The 21,724-nt window shown below is 37.9% G+C and overlaps 1 protein-coding gene across 1 annotated transcript in view; it reads left to right on the plus strand.

The window, feature by feature from the left end:
- Positions 1-8,146, plus strand: part of SLC7A11 (solute carrier family 7 member 11) — a 91,096-nt gene extending 82,950 nt beyond the window's left edge. Inside the window, exon 12 of the mRNA XM_019419733.2 lies at positions 8,045-8,146. Coding sequence (XP_019275278.1) covers positions 8,045-8,070 — 26 coding nt within the window. The 3' untranslated portion in view covers positions 8,071-8,146. The remainder of the gene's footprint in view (positions 1-8,044) is intronic.
- The last annotated feature ends 13,578 nt before the right edge of the window (positions 8,147-21,724 follow it).

Raw genomic sequence — 21,724 nt, forward strand, 5'->3', positions numbered from 1 at the left:
TCAGGTTAAATACTACAAAAATTGAAACACCCTCTGGCTATAATAAAATAACTAAGTATAAATGAGTATAACCCTAGAAAAGTGTGAGCAAGCCAGTTATTTTCCTCTCACTTTAATTTTTCGTATAAGAAAATCTTGCTTTTGTCACAGTAATTAACATTGTAATTATACAACAACATGTTATGACCATCATTCCTTCCATTTCCTAAAAGCTAAAGACACCATAAAGATTTGTTTCATTTTCTGGATTCTGCCTTAAACTTATGTTTACTTCTTACCCCCACATTGCTGTGTTTCTTTCACAATTTCTTGCTTAAGGAAGCAGTGAAAGCAGAAACACCTCCCCAGCCATATAATGGGTAAGGGGTGCAAGAGATAGAAAACGATTAGCAGTTTGTATTGTGTCTGCTTCATGAAGTTGGGGCGCTACTTTTTTCTCCTAATCGTTCAGATGTATTGATAACATTAGGGCCTCGGGTGCCATAAACAGTATACCCAGATGTGATCTAGTCCTAGGACGTTGGGAAGGCTTTCCTGAAGATGCAGTATGAAATGATATTGAAGGATGGGTGAACGTTAACCAGGTAAAGTGGAGGCTGGATGTGGAATGTTGTAGGCAAAGCAAACTGTGTGATAAAGGGCCTGAGCCAGAAAAAGTAGGGCTTATTTGATTAAGGAAATAAAAGCAAGACCAGTGCAACCAGAGCACGGAGACATCAATAATGCACCTCTAAGAGAGAAGTAATTGTGGAGGACTTATTTGTCAATGTTCAAGATTTTGGTTTTTACCCAGTATAATGGAGATGGCAGAGACAAATGAAATTCACTTATAATATGAGCATTCAAGTTTACCAAAGTTTCAAATCTTATCCTCTCCTAAAATCCCTGAAAAGAATCATTTCAAATAGTAAAAAATCATTTCCATTTACTTCTTTTCATTTTATTTTTTTCATATTTGAGAAAGAGAGAGAGAGAGAGAGAGAAGAGCACAAGCAGGGAAGGGACAGAGAGATGGAGACAGAATCTGAAGCAGGCTCCAGGCTCTGAGCTGTTAGCAAAGTGCGGGGCTCGAACTCAGGAGAGGTGAGATCGTGACCTGAGCTGAAGTTGGAGGCCCAACTGACTGAGCCACCCAGGCACCCCTACTTCTTTTTTATTATTGTTATATTCTATCCAATTAGTTTATATCACCAAATAATAAGCTTGAGACATACACTTTGCAGGAATTACATAAGCAACAAATACAGGAAATCTTTTTTTTTTCCAGAAATTTTGTTTTCTCTCCTTAGCATGTTTTCCCTCCTCTCCTCCAAGTTAGATTACATCTGACCCACATTGCTGAGTGCTCACCAACATTTATCTCCAGGACAATCTGTGATTTTTTTTTTTTTTTTTGAGAAATATTTTTCTGGTGCTATAGTTTTTTAACCTAGTGATAATTTCTAAAATGTATTTTTTTGCCCAAATGAAAATATTTAAAAAAATACCTTGCATGACATATTATTAAACAGAGTTACTATCTTAGAAGAAAAAAATTCTTCATTTGAATGTAATGTTTTAATATGAAAAATGCCAATAAAGTAAATTGCTTCAATTTTTTCCTGGTTCTATAGAAATAGAATGAATTTTTAGTTTTTTCTACTCTTCATAATTCACAATGTATGACAAGTGACTTTCCTGGCAATATAACTTGAATTTTGTTTAAAGAATTAGGGAAATAAACATTATTTGATATCATTTTAAAAACGCTTACATGGAAAACAGGGAATTATCTGATATCCCTCCCACCCTAGCTTCATTAAGATATAATTAACAAATAATATTATATAAGTTTAATGTATATAATGTGATGTGATATATATATATATATTGTGAACATGATTATCACATTAACATTAGGTATCACATCCATCACCTCACATAGTTACCACCTTTTTGCAGTGACAACTTTTTTTTTTTAATTTTTTTTTAACGTTTATTTATTTTTGAGACAGAGAGAGACAGAGCATGAACAGGGGAGGGGCAGAGAGAGAGGGAGACACAGAATCTGAAACGGGCTCCAGGCTCTGAGCTGTCAGCACAGAGCCCGACGCGGGGCTCGAACTCACGGACTGTGAGATCATGACCTGAGCCGAAGTCGGACGCTTAACCGACTGAGCCACCCAGGCGCCCCTTGCAGTGACAACTTTTAAGATTTACTCTCTTAGCAAATTTCAACTCTACATGTTCATTATCCATTCATTTGCCATCAGGCACTTAGGTTGTTTTTATGTCTTAACAATTGTGAGTAATGCTGTAATGAACCAGGTTGTGTAGCTATCTCTTTGAGATTCTGATTTCACTTCCTTTGGTTATATCCAGAAGTGGGATTGCTGGGTCATATTATAGTTCTATTTTTTTTTTTTTTTGAGGAATCTCTACACTGTTTTCCATAGTAACTGTACCGATTTACATCCCTACCAATAGTGTGCAAGGACTTTGTCCACATCCTCACCAATACTTGTTATTTCTTGTCCCTTTGAAAAAAGCAATTCTAACAGATGTGAGGTGGTATCTCATTGTGGTTTTGATTTGCATTTCCCTGATGATGAATGATGAGCACATTTTCATGTACCCATCAGCCATTTGTGTATCTTTTTGGAAAATGTCTATTCAGGTACTCTGCCCATTTTAAAAATGGATATTAAAATGGATTTTTTTTGGGGGCGCCTGGATGGCTCAGTCGGTTAAGCGTCCGACTACAGCTCAGGTCACGATCTCGCAGTCTGTGAGTTCGAGCCCTGCGTCGGGCTCTGTGCTGACAGCTCAGAGCCTGGAGCCTGTTTCAGATTCTGTGTCTCCCTCTCTCTCTGCCCCTCCCCTGTTCATGCTCTGTCTCTCTCTGTCCCAAAAATAAATAAACGTTAAAAAAAATAATAATAAATTAAAAAAAAAATAAAATGGATTTTTTTCTTTTGCTATTTATAGGAGTTTCTTACATATTTTGGATATTAGTCCCTTACCAAATATATGGTTTACAAACACTTTCTCCTATTTCACAAGTTGCCTTTACATTTTGTTGATTATTGCTTATGTGGTGCAGAAGCTTTTTTGTCTTAATGGAGCTCCACATGTTTAATATGCTTTTGTCACTTTACTTTTGGCAATAAAACTATTGCCAAAACCAATGTCAAGAATTATTTTTTATTGTTTTCTTCTAGGAGTTTTATGGCCTCGAGATTTACGTTTAAGTCTTTAATCCATCTTGATTTAATTTTTGTGAGTGGTTCCAGATAGGGGTTAAATTTCATTATTCTGCATGTGATTGTCCAGATTTCCCGGCACTATTTATTGAAGATTGTCTTTCCCTATTGAGCATTCTTGGTTTCCTTGTCAAATACTAGTTGGCCGTATATGCATGGATGTATTTCTGGGCTCGATTCTGTTCCATTGGTCTATGCAACTGTTTTCATGCCAGTACCATACGGTCTGATTACTAAGCTACATAATAAAGTGTGAAATCAAGACGGGTTGTCCCTCCAGCTTTGTTCTTGTTTCTCAAGATTGCTTTGGCTATTCAGGATCTATTATGGTTGGTTCCACACAAGTTTTAGAATTTGTTTCTATTTCTATAGAAAAATGCCATTGAAATTTTGATATGGATTGTATTTGATATGATTCCATTTGATATGGAATTCTGATAGGGATTGTAGATTGCTTTGGGTTGTAGGGACATTTGACAATGTTACTCCCTCTGATCCAATAACATGGGGTATCTTCCCATTTATTTGTGTCTTCTTCAGTTTCTTTAATCATTGTCTTACGGTTTTCAGTGTACAAATTTTTCATTGCCTTGATTAAACTTATTCTTAAGTATTGTTTTTGATACTATTGTGAATAGGATTGTTTTCTTTATTTCTCTTTCAGGTAATTTGTTGTTAGTACCTAGAAATGCAACTGATTTTTATGTTATTTTGTATCCTGCAACTTTACTGTATTCATTTATTAGGTCTAATAGTTTTTTGACAGAGTATTTAGAGTTTGCTGAATATATGATAGTGTCATCATCAGACAAAGAAAGTTTTACTTCTTTTTGATTTGGATTACTTTCATTTCTTTTTCTTGCCTAATTACTCTGGCTAGAACTCCCAGTACCAATCTGAATAAGAATGGTGAGAATTGTTGTTGGTCTTAGAAGAGCTTTCCACCTTTTACCATTAAAGGTGACAGCTATGGTGTGTCACATTACAGCCTTTAATAGGCCGAGATATGTTTCTTCTACACTTAATTTGTGGAGAGTTTTTATCATAAAAGGATGTTCAATTTTCAAATGCTTTTTCTGCATTTATCGAGATTGTATGATTTTTATCTTTAATTTTACTAATGTGGTTTATGGCATTTATTTATTTGCTTATGTTACACTGTCTTTCCATCCCAAGAATAAATCCAATTTGGTCATTATGTATGATCCTTTTAATGCTGTTGAATTTGGTTTGCTAATATTTTGTTGAGAATTTTTGAATCTATGGTCATCAGGCTAGGCTCCCCAGCCAGATGGTGCCACTAGCTAGACTCTGTGTTCAGGTTGAACGGCAGGCTGGGCTTTGTGATTAGGCAGTCAGTTGGCTGTGATCCACTCTTTGGCAAGGCCTGTGCCTGGGGTCCCTAGTCAAGCAGGGTTCCCAGCTGTACCTTATGGTTGGGTGGGACTGTTGGCTATGCTCCATGATTGGGTGGAGCTACTGGCTGGGCTCTGTGCCTGGAAGACACCACAGGTTATATGGGTAAATACTGTTGGCTCAGGTCCAAGTCTGTCTGGGGTCGCTGGCTCCCTTGCGGACAAAGCCAGAGGTTAAGCTCTGCAGTCGGGCAAGTCTGCTGGTTTGACTCTGCCTGAGAAAGGCCCCAGGATGGGCTCCACAGTTGCCCAGAGTGTCTGGCCAGGCTTGCCGGGCAGGCAGGATTGGAGACTATTCTCAGCAACTGGATTGGGCACTGACTTTCTTCCCTGCCTAGGAGGGCTCTAGGATGTGCCCTGAAGTTTTCCACAGTATCCCAACAAAAGATTTAAGTCTTTGAGTTTTCCTCTTGATTGGAGGAGATGTATAAATTTAGGTATTGTATAGCAGAGGCCAGTACCTGGAAGAACAGAACTATAATAGTATTATAGTCACACAGTGCACAGAGATAAGAAATAATAGTCACACAGAGCACACAGATAAGAAATGGAGAGAGAATGTTGCCTGGTTTCCTGTAGCTTTCCAGTTCAAAGTTTGTAGTTTCCAGTTCAAACTGCATTCCTGATAAAAGATTCTTTAAGACATGGTTATTTCCTTATCATGTTTCCTCTTTTACTTTAATTACTTGAATTGGTATTTGTTCCTTACAGCCCAAAGAGTTTTAGATAATAGGATATAATACATCATCACAACCTTTAAGGCTGAAAAGTATGTTTTTGACTGCTTCTGGGAGCAGAAGACAATACAGCAATCATCGCTGGACATGTTTTCAATTACCACATACCTGAAACCACAAGGCCAGGGTAGCTGCCAACTTGAACAAAATATGAGACATAGAGGCTAGCATCAATGGACTACCATACATTGGGTCATCGTCCCAAACAGACATTCATCTTAGATCCAAATTCTCAGTAGTTTCCCATTGTGGTTTTCCCTTTTAATTCCTGTCTCATTCCATTCCTCCTCAGCTCGTGCAAGCTTGCTCCCTGGAACTATGCTCTTCCCTTTTACATTTTCTTCAATGGAAAACCATCAATTCACATAATCTTCAACTGCCAATTTTATTTGCTCATGCAATCAAAAAGTATCCGTTGAGTAACTGACATTTTCTAGGCACCATGCTTGAGTTAGATTATGGGTGCAAAGTGCAAAAGACATGTTTTCTGAACTCAAGTTTCATTTCTATGTAGAGTACTCCTAAATGTGATGGGGTAGGGGAGAAGAGGTGGTTTGTTCTTATACTTTATATTTACTTCCATGTGGAAGGAGCCATGTTAGGGAAACACTCTTAGCCTCATTCTAAAGGAGTCGTGTCCTAATTTTACTGGTGAGCTTGGAAAGGAAAACAAAAAACAAAACAAAACAATACTAATTATGTGTGTGTCTTTTCTCTCTTGGGAGCCATCCTGATCTCAGAGGGCATTAATTCCGCATGCCGCCCCATGCCCTTACAGAGTCAGAAATCCTTGGGAAGAGGCCAAAAATGGTACAATGCCCGCAACGGGATGGGCAAATCTTTCTAATCCTAGAGTTCAATATTAGAACGTCTACTTGCCCTTAGCTATGAATCACATTCTTTTACATTAGCTGTATCAGCAATAAAGATGATGTTTTTGTGCCCTTATCTGCCTTAAAATCTTCACTTATGTTTTCTTGATTTATAATTTAGGTGGGGAAGAGAAGTGGTATTTATCAGCCTCCCCAAGAATATTAACAATGTGTGTCTCGAATCCTCTCCTCTCACCTGAGCTCTTGCCTGTAATCTAATGATTAGGAGCTGTGTCCAGATGGAACTTTCACTACTTCAAATTCAGCACTTCATAAATGGAAATGCGCTCAAATTTCCAATCATTTCATCAAAAGAAATTGGGGGGGTGGTAGTAACTCAGGGGTAGAGCATTTGACTGCATAAAAAGAAATCAGGAGTTTACCACCAAACCTGCCTACTTCAGTCCCATGCTCCTTTATTCATCAGCTCATTCAGGCTTGAAAGTTAGGAGTTCCCTAGGATTCTTCTTCGTCATCATCCTCCATAAACCAGGCACAAACACCTGTTGTTTTTTTCTCCTGAATTTCTAATTCATCTGCCTTTTTATCTCCAATCCTAATCTAGACTTTATTGGATTATTGGAAAGCTCATCAGCTAGATTTTGCTGATCCCAAACTTTTCCTCTCAAACTCTAGCAGAGCTAATGATGTAACCTTGCTCAGTAGCCACTTTGACGATATTATTCCCTTCAGAAACACCTTCGATGGCTTCCATATTCAGATCAGACTCACTTTCCTGGCTTACAGGCTTTGCTGTAAGTGGACATGATGCAATCAACGCCTCTGTATTTACTACCCTTGAATTTACTCAGACTTAACTCTTGTAAACCAAAAGCATGGTATGCTTAGCATAAATGTCTTTTCTCAAATTGCAAACCACATACACACATCATTGAAAATCAACTTCTCCCCTCTGGACCATCTCCTCCAGATGCTGAAGGACCAATGCAAAGCCCAATACTCTTGATCTTTAGTGCATTTACAGTTATAACACTTAGTTTTACATTTAACCACATACTGTATTAAATTGTATGTTTCTGTGGCTTATCTTTCTTCTTTATATAAGCTGAATTACTGTGAGTTTCTAGGGCTGAAGAATCATTGTATATTTTCCATACCATAACATTTATTGTTAACTATACAGCAGATACAAAATAAATATTTAATGACTGATTAACTTACAAATTAAAAAAAAAACAACCTGTCTTCACCTAAGAAATGGTTTGATTTAATAGCCTGAAATTTAAGAGTGATTTGATAATCAGAATCTCTACTCTGACCTCTTTGACTTTCTGTGTTGCTCTAGGCAAGTCATTTTAGCTATTCTGAATGCATTTTCTTAATACAAAATGGAAATAAGACTTGTCATCGGTCTTATTCATAAAGAGTGGTGAGGAGTATCCTAGTCAATGCAAAGCACATGGCTAATACAAAGTTTAATAAAAGTGATAAATAACACCTATTACAAAATTGAACCATTGTTCAATTTCTTCTGCCCTTTCAGTTCTTTGATTCAATATTCTCTCACTAAAATCTGAGAGCTTTAATTTGAGAAAGTGTTTTACTAATAATCATAGACTTTCTACATTAACCTTTTCTTATCATTAGGCACACCTGGATGATATCAAATTATTCTTTTAAGGAAATCAATATATCACTATAAGTGCATAGAGAAACATCTGGTAATGAAACTTCAGATAAGGGAAACCTGGGTGTGAAAAATGTTTATTAGAGCAAGATAGTAAAACAGGTGGCCCCAACTTAAGTTCTCTTCACAGAAAGAACAACTAGCAACGACCCATAGATAAGACACCTTTTTGAAGATCCCAGAACCTGAGGTTGGGGCTGACGCAGCCCCTTGGATGACCAAAACCAAGAAAAATCACGTTAGAAAGGTAAGAGGACTGATTTTGTTTTGATTGCATCTACTTTCCAATAGATGTTGTCAGTGCCACACCACATGTAGGGGGTCCCCCTGCCCCCCGCCCCAGCCTATGATTTCTCTAGTGGGAAGAGGAAAACCCAAAGTGGACACCCAGTTTCACCAGTGTTCTGAAGACACTTTCTATGAGCCCCATTTAGGTCTTGCCTCACAGAGAGGGATCGCCAGGGAAACCTGCTAGAGATGGAAAAGGGGAGCAAGGCTCCTAGTCACGGGCATGCAGACCTTGGCAGACAGTGTTCCTGTTGGCAGAGGTGAGCATATGCAGACCCAAGCTGGTGGTCCTGTCTGGCCATGGAGCTCGGTCAGCAGTTCTGCCCAGTTTGGAGCCAAAGCCATCAGGCTGTCCCAGTGGCAGAGCATATTCTATTGCCCCACTCAGACAATAAAGCGAGCTAGCATCCATTTAACTGATGGACATAGTTTCTACCTCCACCCAACCACTGAGACCCAAATGTTTTGTCTGGCCAGGTACCTTGAGAAGCCACAAGTCTTTTTGACACAATTATAGGTAACATCTGTAAAATTTAACACCAAGAAGAATTCAGTAATAGCCCTCAAGTCCCTTCACAAGTGAAGGGGTAAATGGTTTTTGAGGTAGCGGAATGCCCAGAGATTGTACCAACTCGTAAAGATTTCCTGTAGGTGCATATATACTGGTCCCCCTCCCATACTCAGATGTACATGCGTATAGAGCATGAATAAATCAAGAAATTGGAAAAAAAAATAGGAAGTTAATTAGAAGTAAAATCAAATGCAGCCAGAGATAAGATAAAAACAATTAATGCTTAACAAATGTATACTGTGTGCCTTTAGCACTGCTCTGAGCACTAAGTATATACCGACTCATTTAAACCTCATGACAACTTTATGAGGTCCACATTATCAGGAAGCAACTGAGGTAAGTTGCAGTCAAATAACTTGTTGAAAGTCACATACAAAGCGTTTGGCACATTTTAGATGTCTTTAAACAAAAACATTGAAAATCATTCCAATCCTCCAAACGCCAAAAGTTTTATCTTTTAGTCTGTTTGTGAAGTATTGAAATTTCCTTGCTTACTGGGCAAGAGCAAAGAAACTTCCATCAATAAGAGTATTGATGATGAGTTTTACTGATTCTTTAGGATATCCATAGGTCACGGGACATACTAGTGTTGATCTGGACAATTCTTACCTAGCTGCAGGGAGATGTTAGGAGTAGAAGCATAATTTGTGGCATTCTCTCACCACTGAAACGTCCTGCTAATAGTAAGGCAATTCAGGCCAAATTGCAGGCATCATTGCTACATCCTTTCATGAAGCTAGTAAAAATAATTTTACTTCTTTGTAAAAAAAAATTTTAATGTTTGTTTAGTTTTGAGAGAGAGAGAGAGACAGAGCATGAGCAGGGGCGGGGCAGAGAGAGAGGGAGACACAGAATCGGAAGCAGGGTCCAGGCCCCGAGCTGTCAGCACAGCTGACAAGTTCAAGCTGTGGGGCTTGAACTCACAAACTACAAGATCATGACCTGAGTTCAAGTTGGAGGCTAAACCCCCTGAGCCACCCAGGTACCCCAAAATGACTTTACTTCTAATTAACGATTCCAGATTCCTCTTAGTTTCTTGGTCTCAGAGTTTCCTTCTATCTTTCTTTCTTTCTTTCTTTCTTTCTTTCTTTCTTTCTTTCTCCTTATTTTACCATTTTTAGTGGGAAATTTTAACACTTCCTCAGAAGTTCCTTAGTTCAAACCCACAAGACATTAAGATACAGAATGTTTGAAAATCATGGGGCACCTGGGTGGCTCAATCAGTTAAGCAGCCGACTGTTGATATCGGCTCTGGTCATGATCTCACCATTTGGGAGATTGAGCCACACCTTGGGCTCTGTGCTGACAGCATGGAGCCTGTTTGGGATTCTCTCTCTATCCCACTCTCTCTGCCCCTCCCCTGCTCATGTGCTCTCTCTCTATCTTTCTCGCCATCAAAATAAATAAACTTTAAAAAAATGTTTGAAAATCACAATTATATATAAGTAATCATATATTTACATATAATTATATTTATATAATTAGTTGTATATGTTATATATAAAATTATATATATGTAATACCCATTAGGCAAATATTACTTTTGAGTATCCATGGGCCACTCATAAAACCTGAGTTTCTATTGGGACTCAATGAAAACCTACTAAATCTCAAGGAATCAGTATCTTGGAGACTATGACAATAATATAGCAAATTTGGAAATCAATAATAAACGGATAGCTTTAAAAAGTTTGTGTATCTTGGGGCACCTGGGTGGCTCAGTTGGTTAGGCGGCCAACTCTTGATTTAGTCTCAGGTCATGATCTCACGCTTCTGAGATGGAGCCCCGCCTCTGGCTCTGCATTGACAGTGTGAGCCTGCTTGGGATTCTCTCTCTCCCTCTCTCTGGCCCTCCCCTGCTCATGCTCTCTCTCTCAAAGTAAATACACATTTTTTTTAAAAAAAGTTTGTATATCTTAAAAATAACCTGCTAAGAAACTCCTGAGTAGAAGCCATGTATGAAATACTTGGAAGGAGAGGATAGCGAAGAAAACAACAATCCAGCCCTCTTGGGTTGCAGCGAAGCATTCTAAGCAGGAAATTTAGGAGGCGAGGGGAATGTAGATGTCGGTACAGCAGAAAATAACAAGCACAGTACATCAGGACGGCGGCCACAAAAACAGGAGATGAACTGCACCCACTGATTGGGTGAAAGATCATGAACTGAGGACCAGCCCAATAGTATTTTTAAAAGATAATAGTTTTGAGTGAATTAACCATAATAAGGCAACAATGTGTTCCACTAAAATCGGTTTTTAAAAAGGAAGGGAAGTTATTTAACAAGAAATTTAATGATGTCAAGGCACTTGACAGAATGGCGCGTCCCAGTGAGATCATTGTCAAGGCGTGTTGCAAAATACCCCAACTTTTTCAGTTATTTATGCATCTGAGGTTCATAAAAGAGAGCATAAAATAAAGAAGAATAAGGATGGTTAATCTATTTTATCCATAGACTAGTGCTATCTGCTATTTCACTGTCCAGGGAATTCACACTATTATTGAGGATTCAGAGTAAAACCAAGTGTATAACAACCTTTCTGGCTTCTCAGATTGCCTGGCAGAATTTCTGACCTAATAATTGGAAGTTTCCATGTGGTGTGATTTTTAAGTACTAATATCATATGAATCACAAGATATTCTCCACAAAGTTTTTAGAAGTTTATTTATTTATTTGATGGGGGGGGGGGGCAGTGAGTGAGTAGGAGAGAGGAAGAGAGAGAAGGTGAGACAGAGAATCCCAAGCAAACTCTGTGCTGTTAGTGCAGAACTCAAAGCAGGGCTCGATTTCACCAAACGTGGGATTATGACTTGAGCCAAAGCCAAGAGTCAGATGCTTAACCAACTGAGCCACTCAGGTACCCCAGATATTCTCCACAATTTACCTGTAATAACCTTTTAGCCACATGATATAATAAATGTGGCAATGGAAGATCATTTCACTGACTTTCATTTGAGTTCCAATATGAATATGGATTTTAAATTACTGATTTATCCAATAAAATCTTTTTCCTTCATTCACCAAATGGGAGTCTTATCTCCATTATACAAGTGCAAAGGTAATTTATGCTTTTAAACTGGAAATTGACTATTGCAACCCTGATTTGCTTTATACAACGTTTCCTGTCTTAGCTGAATTTTCCAGGTTATAATAAATGAATGATTGTGATGTTTTATAACATACATTAAAGTTTCTTTTACTGGTGGCATATGTTTCTATCATAGTTCCTCAATATTGTTAGTTCTATCATAGTTCCTCAATTTGCTGTTAAATAAGTCCCTTCCCTTTGCTAGAAAATGATTTTTATAAATGTGCAAATTATGTAGTTTAATTCAAAAATTTAATTCATTCAACAAAGAATAAGCAACCACAATGTGCCAGGTTGAGTGCTGTGTAGTTAAAGATAAAGCACAGTTTTTCTCAAGTAATTAAGAGTCTGGTGATGAAAGAGACCCATAAACAGATACAAGATAGTATTTTAAGGGCCTTATAGAGGCATGCGTGGGCATTAGGGGAGCATTTAATAGTAACACCGAATTCCAGTTAAGGAGAATAGAGATGAAATCCTGGAGGATTGATTCATAAACTGAGCATTAAAGGTGACGTGAACAAAGGGTCATGGGAGGGTTGGGATTGTGGAAAACGTTTCAGCATGTGCACTGCCATCGTGCAACATGTATAGTGCCAAGGAGCAGGACTTAGAGATAGAGATAAGGGGATGTATTCATTTCCTATTGCTGCTATAATAAATTACTACATACTTAGTGGCTTCAAACCACACGAACATGTTATCTTACAGTTGTGGCGGTCGGAAGTCTGAAATGGGTCTTACAGAGCTAGAATCAAGGTCAGCAGAGCTGTGTTCTTCCTGGTGCTTTGGGGAAGACTCTGTTTCTTTGCCTTTCCTGGCTTTCCTGCATTCCTTGGCTCATCGCCACTTCTCGGCATCACTCTGACCTCTGTTTCTGTTGTCACATCTCCTCCAGCTGTGACATCCCGCCTCCCTCTTGTAAGGACTAGGATCCCATTGGATCTGGCTCACCCACATAATACTGAATAATCTCATCCCAAAATACTTAATCGCATCTACAAAGTCCATTTTGTTATGTAAGGTAATATATTCACAGGTGTCGGGGACTGGGACGCAAGTGTCTTTGGCAGACCCTTATTCTGTCCACTGCAAGGAACACGTTAAAAAAGTATTGAGGAGGACTGGTCTCTTACGAACATGGTGTGGGATGAATGAAAAAGAAAGTAAAAACTCTCAGGTGTTTAAACTTATCTCACTTTTAGAAATGTTACCAACTAAAATGGAGAACACAAGGGGTGCCTGGGTGGCTCAGTCGGCTAAGCCTCTGGCTTTGGCTCCGGTCATGATCTCGCGGTTCATGGGTTTGAGCCCCGAGTCGGGTTCTGTGCTGACAGCTGAGAGCCTGGAACCTACTTCAGATACTGTCTGTTTCTCTCTCTGTCTCTCTCTCTCTGCTCCTCCCCCACTCATGCTCTGTCTCTCTCTCAAGAATAAATAATATTAAATTTTTTTTTAATAAAATAAAATGGCGAATACTGGAGGAAAAGCCTTTTCCTCCATGTGGAGCATGTGGAGGTTGAGGTACCTGTGGAAGCCAACAGGAGATTTCCAGCAGGTATGTTGCTATCCGGACCCGAAGCCTGGAGGAAAACTGTACTGGAGGTTTAGATTTGCATGTTCCCAGCCTCCAGAGAGCAGGGTTGGATTCATGTTGGATGAAAATACACAGGAAGAGATTGAGAATGAGAAGCACAAGAATGAGAAGCTAGTATTTAGAGGTGTTTGGAAAATGGGCAGCTCTCCATGTTGGCTGGGGAGGACTTGTCAGAAACGGAAAATCAGGAGAAGAGAGTATCTCGGCAGCCAAGAGATAGAGCAATGGTGTTGACACTGTGCTCCCCCAAAGTCCCACTAGGTGTCACTATAGTTCATGGTAGAGAGAGGAGGGAGTAGATGGGACTCCAAGCCTGTCACCAAAATCAGAGAGGCTGCTTTTATTTGAGTTATTGGTCTGCAATATTTTTTCATGGGGTTTAATTTAAGTAAGGGGTTTTGTGATAAAACTGCGTTTATGTTTGGAAAACCTCTAGAGTAGAGAGTTTGAGGTAGAGTGAATGATGAATGTCACATGGTTGTTTGGCTGAGCATCCTGTGAATGTAGCCAAAAAACAGTGTGGCTACTGATTACTTTTATCAATCTGGGTAATTGATGGTGAGTGCTATCGGTCCCCTGGGTTCTCAGAGCATCTTTACCTCTCATGGTCCTTTCCACACTCTATTTTCATTTTTGTTTTCACTCCTCTGTGTATCCCTCTCTACTCTGTAAACACACTCAACATCATACCAGTGACTTTCACCTTTGTATTGCAAGTGTAAAAAGATGAAGGAAAATGTATTCACTAGACTTTGTCTTAAGGAGAACACTGCCTGTCTTCAGGCAGAGGCGACAGACCTCATAAGCATGCTCAAGCAAAACAGGATGCTTCCTAAACTGCTATGCATGAGAAAGAGAGATAAATGTCTTGTTCCTGAGGCAAAAGGAGAGAGAGAGAAAAGAAGAAAGAACAAAGAATCAAGGAAGAAAGAAAGATCGCAAAGAGAAGGCAGATTGTATGACACAACTCTGTCATACAATTGCCTAAATTGTCAATAATGTTTGGATGCTTATAAACCCTTCTCTTCAATAACTGATAAAAGCTATGAATTTTTGGCTGAGCTAATGTAGAGCAAAATAGAAACAGTGTGTGCGGAGGAGGTATTTGAAAAAAGTGCCACGAAAATGTAATATACTGAGAATTTGAAGCTATCACGAAGAGGCTTTGTACTATAATAGGCCAAGGGTATTTGAAATGGGACATTTTAGACCCGTGTTGCCCAATAAAAGTATTATATGAGTTAAAAAAGCAAGCCACATATGTAATTTTAAATGTCCTTGTAGTCACGTTGAAAAAGTAACAGTAAGAGTGGAATTAATTTCAAGAATAAATTTTATTTAACAAAATATATCCAAAATATTTTCATGTAAGCATTCAATCACTATAAGAGTTATCAATGAAATATTTTCCTTTTTGGGGGGACTACATCTTCACAACCTGATGGGCATTTTACACTCGCAGTGCATTTGAGTTTGAACTAGCCGCCTTCCAAGGGCTATTTCAATAGTCGCATGTGGTTAGTGGCTTCCATATTGGACATCAAAACTCTAGGTCTCCACAATATAGGTAGTCTGCAGCCAATACTAAGATTTCATTTTCATTTCTCTTCTGGAACTGCATCTTGGATGGTGCTTTGTCGTCTTCCCACTTGGCCTGTCAATGATTGCTTATGGCAGTCTGTGGAGTTTTAGAGATTGGAATCTATGCATGTATGGGCATGGCATCAAGGAAATGTCAAAAAAGCTATTTAGTATAAAATGCAGATATTTCATAATTAAAATAGATTCCTTCTGTGTAAGCAGTGTCATAACATACATTAGTAGTGACCTCATGTATAATCAAGGCCAGAAGTTATTCTGATATGATGAGGAAGCACCGGGAGCCACACTAGGGATCTTAGACTTCACTTTGCTTTGCCTATGCTATGGGTAATTTTAAAACTCAAAATTATTACTAAAGCTTGAAATTCTTTTTTTTTTTAATTATGTTAATGTTTATTTATTTATTTTGAGAGAGAGTGATAGTGAACAGGGAGAGGGGCAGAAAGAGAGGGAGACTGAGAATCCCAAGCAGTGCAGAGCCTGATGCGGGGCTTGAACTCACTAACCGCGAGATCATGACCTGAGCCAAAATCAAGAGTCAGACGCTCAACTGACTGAGCCACCCAGGTGCCCCTGAAGCTTGAAATGCTAATTCATGTAAGTCTGGTTTGATAATTCAGCCCTTTGTATTTTTTTTTCATTAAGAGGGTAGCATATTTAATATGGAGAAAATGAAGTCTATGAAGATATGCCTAATAACTTGGTTGCTAATACAGCCCTAATTATTAAGCAAGTACTTGATTGTTTGGCGGAGCTTACTTCAGCTAGAGTGGTGCAGTCCTACCCGGGAGCTACTAGCCACAGATGGCTATTTAAATTGTAATTAATTAAAATTAAATAAAAATGCAGGGCTTCATTTGTACTACTAGCCTTATTTAAAATGTTCAATAGACATATATGACTAGTAGCTATTCTATGGACAAGACGAATATCCAGCACTTCCAACGTGGCAGAAAGTTCTGTTGACCAACACTGCTCTATAACTTAGAGGTATGATTGAGACATAGAGTGTCACAAGTTAGAGAGAGACTTGGTTTTTAGTTAGGGCATTCCAGTAAAATAGGCACAGATATTAAGAATGTAACAAGAAAAATAATTTGTTTTGGTTCTGAGAGATGAAGGAAGGTTCAGGAAAGGGGAATGTTCTAATGGGGAGAGACAGAGGGAATTGGGGAGCCAGGTGAAGCTATATGTTCTGCCATTTGTGGGCACTACGTGTTTAACAGCATTACTGAACTTGAGACTAGGCCAACGTGTGTGTGTGTGTGTGTGTGTGTGTGTGTGTGTGTGTGCGTGTGTGTATTTCCTGTTAAAACAACTAAGTTTAAGTTTCAGATATGGATCGGTCTGGATGTAGATGGTACCAAGAAAAAATAAGGCTCTGGAATCCTAGCAATTGTGAGAAAGACCTTGACTTTACTAGTATTTTAGAATTTGTGATTCAGGCCATATATCCAGGTTCCTAAGAGGCACAAGGAAGATGGATTTAATATTTTGATTATATTAGCCCATGATGTCTAGCAAGGTGTCTAGCATTAAATAAATCCTCAATAAAATGGTTGAATAAATGGATTAATCCAGTACCAGTTAATTGCCTTCCTTGAAGCAACTTTTGTTCATAGACAACTATTAGTGTATGGAAGGTTAACACAACCTAATCTTTGACTTGCTTTCATTTTGCAGTGACAGTGTAAATTTAGATTGATGTTAGTTCGGATAGAATTACTTTTAGAAGCTGAAAGGCAGACAACCTTGTACCGGAGGCCCCTTAACCTTTGGAAGTCTATAGTGTTTCTTTATGTTAGATTTACTGCTGCCTTCAAAACTCTGAAGTAACTAAGTATGCACTAATCTGGAGCACATCTTCTTAAGCTATGGAATAAACCTTATAAATTGAAAAAGACTTTACAGACACCATCAAGTTGAAAAATGCAAAAAGTAGATGCTATGAAGACATTGACCCTTTTGACACATTCCAAGAAAGACAATTCTGGAAGTGCATCTCAGTTTTGATCCCAGGAAACCAGTCCTGAGGTCTGATTTAAGTGCCAAAATTGTCTTGTCTGGAAGCTGGTTTAAATTCAGTGTTACTAACTGTATAAAAAAGACTTCATTAAGTTGGCTTTCATTCTATTTATGCCTTTGTCATTTCCTTCAGTGTTTAAGTGAAAATAACACATAGGAAATCATTGCTGACAGGCCTAGAATTTATCTTCTATTATTTATTGTGATGGTCTCCTCTCCACCCACCATTACATTCTAACAAGTCAAATATCAGTTAAAGGGATGTTTAAGACCCTGTAATTCACAGCATGGTATCTGTTTTGACTATAGTTAATGGCCAGCACTTACTCCAAATGAGTTAAAGCATATTATTGTGTAAGCATTTATTTTCACTACTTTACTGCCTTGATAAACAGTTTCCTATTTGTCCACTGCTTTTTCTGTTCTCTTCTAAGTTTAAACCCCAGGATGTAACCAGCTAATGAACAGAATGAGAGCCTGCACCAACTAGATTGATAAGTGTATGAAATTGCTACCACACTGATGTGCATATGTGTGTTTATCCATTTGTCAAACACATTTTTATGCATGGCCATAACTAGATGAGACTTTTCTCCCTTCAACTAATCCCCTCAGCGTGGGTTTCTCTCTCATAGAGAATGACATCACCATTCATCTTATTGCTCATGTCAGAAATCTGGCTATCATTTTTGACTGTTGCCCACACTCTGTCTCCTACACACATTACATTTGGAGACTGTAGATTTAATTGTATAGCATACAAGATAAGTTGAGCAAAGCTAAATTATCTCCCTTGACCCCCTTTTAGAATTATGTAGATTGCATAAATATGTACCATTTACAGGTGATTAATTTTAGAGACCTTAGTTTTTCTTTTATTTACATTACCTTTCTGTCTCACAATTGAATTCATAGTGACCTTGGTTTTGTGAAATCACATTTTGTTTAATAGCTGTAAGTTATTGAATGAGAGAAATAGGAAATGGGATATATTAAAATATTGGCTTTTACTGTTTTCCTTCAATTGTCTTCCAAAGAATTCTGATGAGACCTTGGCCATCGATGTCAAATGTAGAGTAAAACTCAGTCCACATGCTAGAATTAGCTTTCCTCAAATACATGTAAACATTTATGCAGTTAGATCACCCATTTAGCAGCTACTGTTAAGAAAACAGTCCACTATCCTTTCAGTTGTTCCTATCAGAGTCAGAGAAAAACATGTTTTTGCTCTATTGGGTTAGTTGGCTAGTTATAATTATTATATGTATTAGCTCTGTGTAATTTACTGGAATAAGTATCAAGGGAAATTAAGAGAAAATAATGAACATAATATGTGCATATAAGGAGCTGCAGTCTCATGCAAAGGACAATACAAAAAGATATTTTAAATAAGCGAAATCTAGAGTCAACTAAGGCTATAAAATTACATTCAAAATTTGAGTGTCAAAATGAAGATGTTTTATAGTATCATTGGCGATGATAAATCATAGGAGGCAACCTAAATATCCTTAGCACAATAAGTAAATAATGATACAGAACATCACCATTAAAAATGTTGCTTTCCCAAAGTATTTAAAACATGAAGAATTCTCATAATATTATGTTGAATAAGAGTAATGTATGAATCAAAATCAAAGAGTGCAAAACCCGAATCTGTGCAGCTTCCAAAAACGTGTCTTTCACTCTTATGTAAAAAAGAAAATCTTTTTTGGCAGGCTCAGTTCTTACAGCTCTGTTTGGCTCTATCCCTTATTATTGGTGTCTTCTGTTACATCCCCCATCGGTTTGTGAAAGCTTTGGCACCTGGCCTGTGTCCATCAGAAGAGGTTATTCTGCCTTGCGGTAATGAACAACACAAAAATCTTGTTAACTTGTAATGATAAATTATTATTTCTCTTATGCTACTGTTTATTTCTCCTTCACTGTTTAGCACTAGTTGTATTCTTGTATTTCCTCTGGAACTCAGAGTGATGGAGACATCTCTCTCTGGAAAGTTGTCACTGCAGAGAGAAAAGAGACAAGGCAAGCCACACACAGGTTCTTAGAGCCTCGGCATCTCATCCACTCACATCACTTCATGCACCCTTAATTGGCCAAAAAAAAGTCCAAGCTCAGCAGAGTGAGTATGTGAAGCATTCTTTCAAGAAGGACACTGAAAAAAGGGAAGTAATAACATTTGATCTCACAGTAAACAGTGACCTCGTCTATCATTTCTTCCAGTATCTCCTATTAAATAACTTTCACCACGACTCCGATTTTAATGATACATACTCAAGTCACATCCTATGGTATGGTTTCAGCCTCTCAAAGGAGCTCAAATCCTCTTTAGCCACACAACCTCCTAACTTCTGATTCAAGAAGAGATGGAAATACTTCATTTAATGAGCCCCTAGAGGGTATGTTGCTGGAAGCCAAAGATGCGTTATCATCCACTTGAAAATGGTTAGGGGATTTCTTTGTGCTGAACTAGAGTGGTTTGGTGCTGTGGGTCAACTCAAGCATCTTCTTTCTTATAGATGGCTGGACCATTTATATTTACCTTCTCTCCCCCTTTCGGATTTTTTTCCCACATAACCAGGTAGGATAGGCGTGTGAAATGGGATAGAACCAATTATCCTTAATAAAAATCGAGGTAACTATTCTTTGTCTCTTGAATATCTTTCTGTCTGTTTTTGAGATGGTGGCTTTTCCCTACATTTACTGTGCAAAACATGTGGCCATTATTTGTGCTTTGGTCTAGAAGTAGAAAGAAATTTCCTATTTTCCTATTTAACACTTTAGCTGCAGAACTTTTAGACTTAACACATAGTAGGTTCTCTCTAAAATGTCGTGATTGTCTCTGTCTTGTGGCATTATACATGAGCTTTCATTTCTCTTATTTTTGTAGTTTTCCAAATTTTACTTTACAACAAACCCCTCACTACTGTCACATTCAGAAAAGAAATACAATAATTATTGTGCATTTAAAAAAATACAATAAAATTGTAAAAAAAAAAACAACATAAGAAAAAAATAAAAAGGACTGCTAGGAGAGACTGGCATCAGGAAAATCAGAACTAATTCAAGGTCATTTCTGAGTATATATAATATCTAGTTCATTTTTATACTTTTCATAATTCCCAGTGTTGAAAGATATTCATGTGATCTTATGGTGGTAATAGTGCTAGGGACACACTCAAGAAATACTCCAAATCTACACTAGACAAATCAGCCATTTTTTTTAAAACTTCTGGGGAAAGATAAACAGAGAAGCTACCACCAGGGGTAAAAAGCAAAACAAAACAAAACAATACTGGAGATTACAGGGCTTCTGACTCACATTCCAACATAGAATTTGTGTGAGTTATCTTGAACCAAATAGTTGAACATTTTAGATGTGGTTTGTCCAGCTAAACTATCTAGGTTCTAGAACCTAGAAGTAGACTACCTGTCCTTTCTTCTTACTTGCTTATTGAAGCATAAATGTGTTTAAGAATTTGTAATCAAAAGCATACCCACCAGTAAGCAGAAGAGAGTGCAGGAAACAACATACCAAGCCTTGGCTGCTTGTTTGAATGTTTTCTTAGGCACAGAAAAGTTTTCTATTTTTGTATCTATTTGCATAACAGAAGTAATATAGGGAGAGATAGAGTCAATAGAGTCAAAGACCCGAAGAGAAACACACAGAAGGGGCGGGGGGCATGAGAGAGAGAGAGACAGAGACAGAGAGAGACAGAGAGTGAAAGGGAAGGAGTTACTGATTTTCTCAAGGGTTTTAGGTCATGGGACATTATTTTATGATCCTGGAAAAAAAAGCTATAGGAAAGGTATACCCACGTGGGTTCACTAATAAAATGTCCAATAAAATATCCCAGGAACTGAGCATTTCATGACAACACTTTCTCTTTCTTGAAGAAAAGTAAAACTTGTTCAAAACATTCTGTAGTCAAAACTTGACACAATTGTAGAAGCTAGTCACCCAATGTTGAAATGAAGAAATAGAAGTTAAAATGAATGAATCTTCCGATATTTCAAATGGGTTGGAGGTAGATTCTGGTATTTTTTCATAGAGATACAATCTTTGGCTTTGATTCGTCACAACATCAAATCTTTACCCCAACCAAATGGAAGATTTATTACCAAGTTTTCATGCATACCATTTATGAATAATATTAATAAATCCTAACATGTAACAGATCTTCTAAGGAGTATGTATCTGAATTATCAAATTAAGGATCATAAAATGGACACACTTAACACTTCAAACATATAATTCTCTGCCATACTGACAGCTTTGCTAATATTTGCATTATTTTACAAATTGCTTTTAGGGCTGCTGTGGTTTACTGGAGCAATCTGTATCATCCTGGCTTCTCTGGCTGTTACACAATTTCCTCTGAAATGCTTCAGAAAATATTTCTGACAAAAATAGTCAGGTGAAATTATGAAAATTAAAACAATTCTAAGGTTGAATCTGACCATGTAAGAAGTGAGTAAAATTTGGGATAAGAAGAAAAGTTAAAGCAATCTGCAATCTCCAAGAGTTTAAAAAAAAACTAGTGTTTTTGTATAAAAAGAGAATTCTTTACCACCTTAATCCATTATTAAAGGTGACCATTCATCCTTAGTAATCAGATCAACTTGTGCTGAAAATTTAGTTCT

This window comes from Panthera pardus, unplaced genomic scaffold, assembly GCF_024362965.1.
Source record: "Panthera pardus isolate Hobbes unplaced genomic scaffold, ASM2436296v1 HiC_scaffold_13, whole genome shotgun sequence".
Taxonomy (NCBI): Eukaryota; Metazoa; Chordata; class Mammalia; order Carnivora; family Felidae; genus Panthera; species Panthera pardus.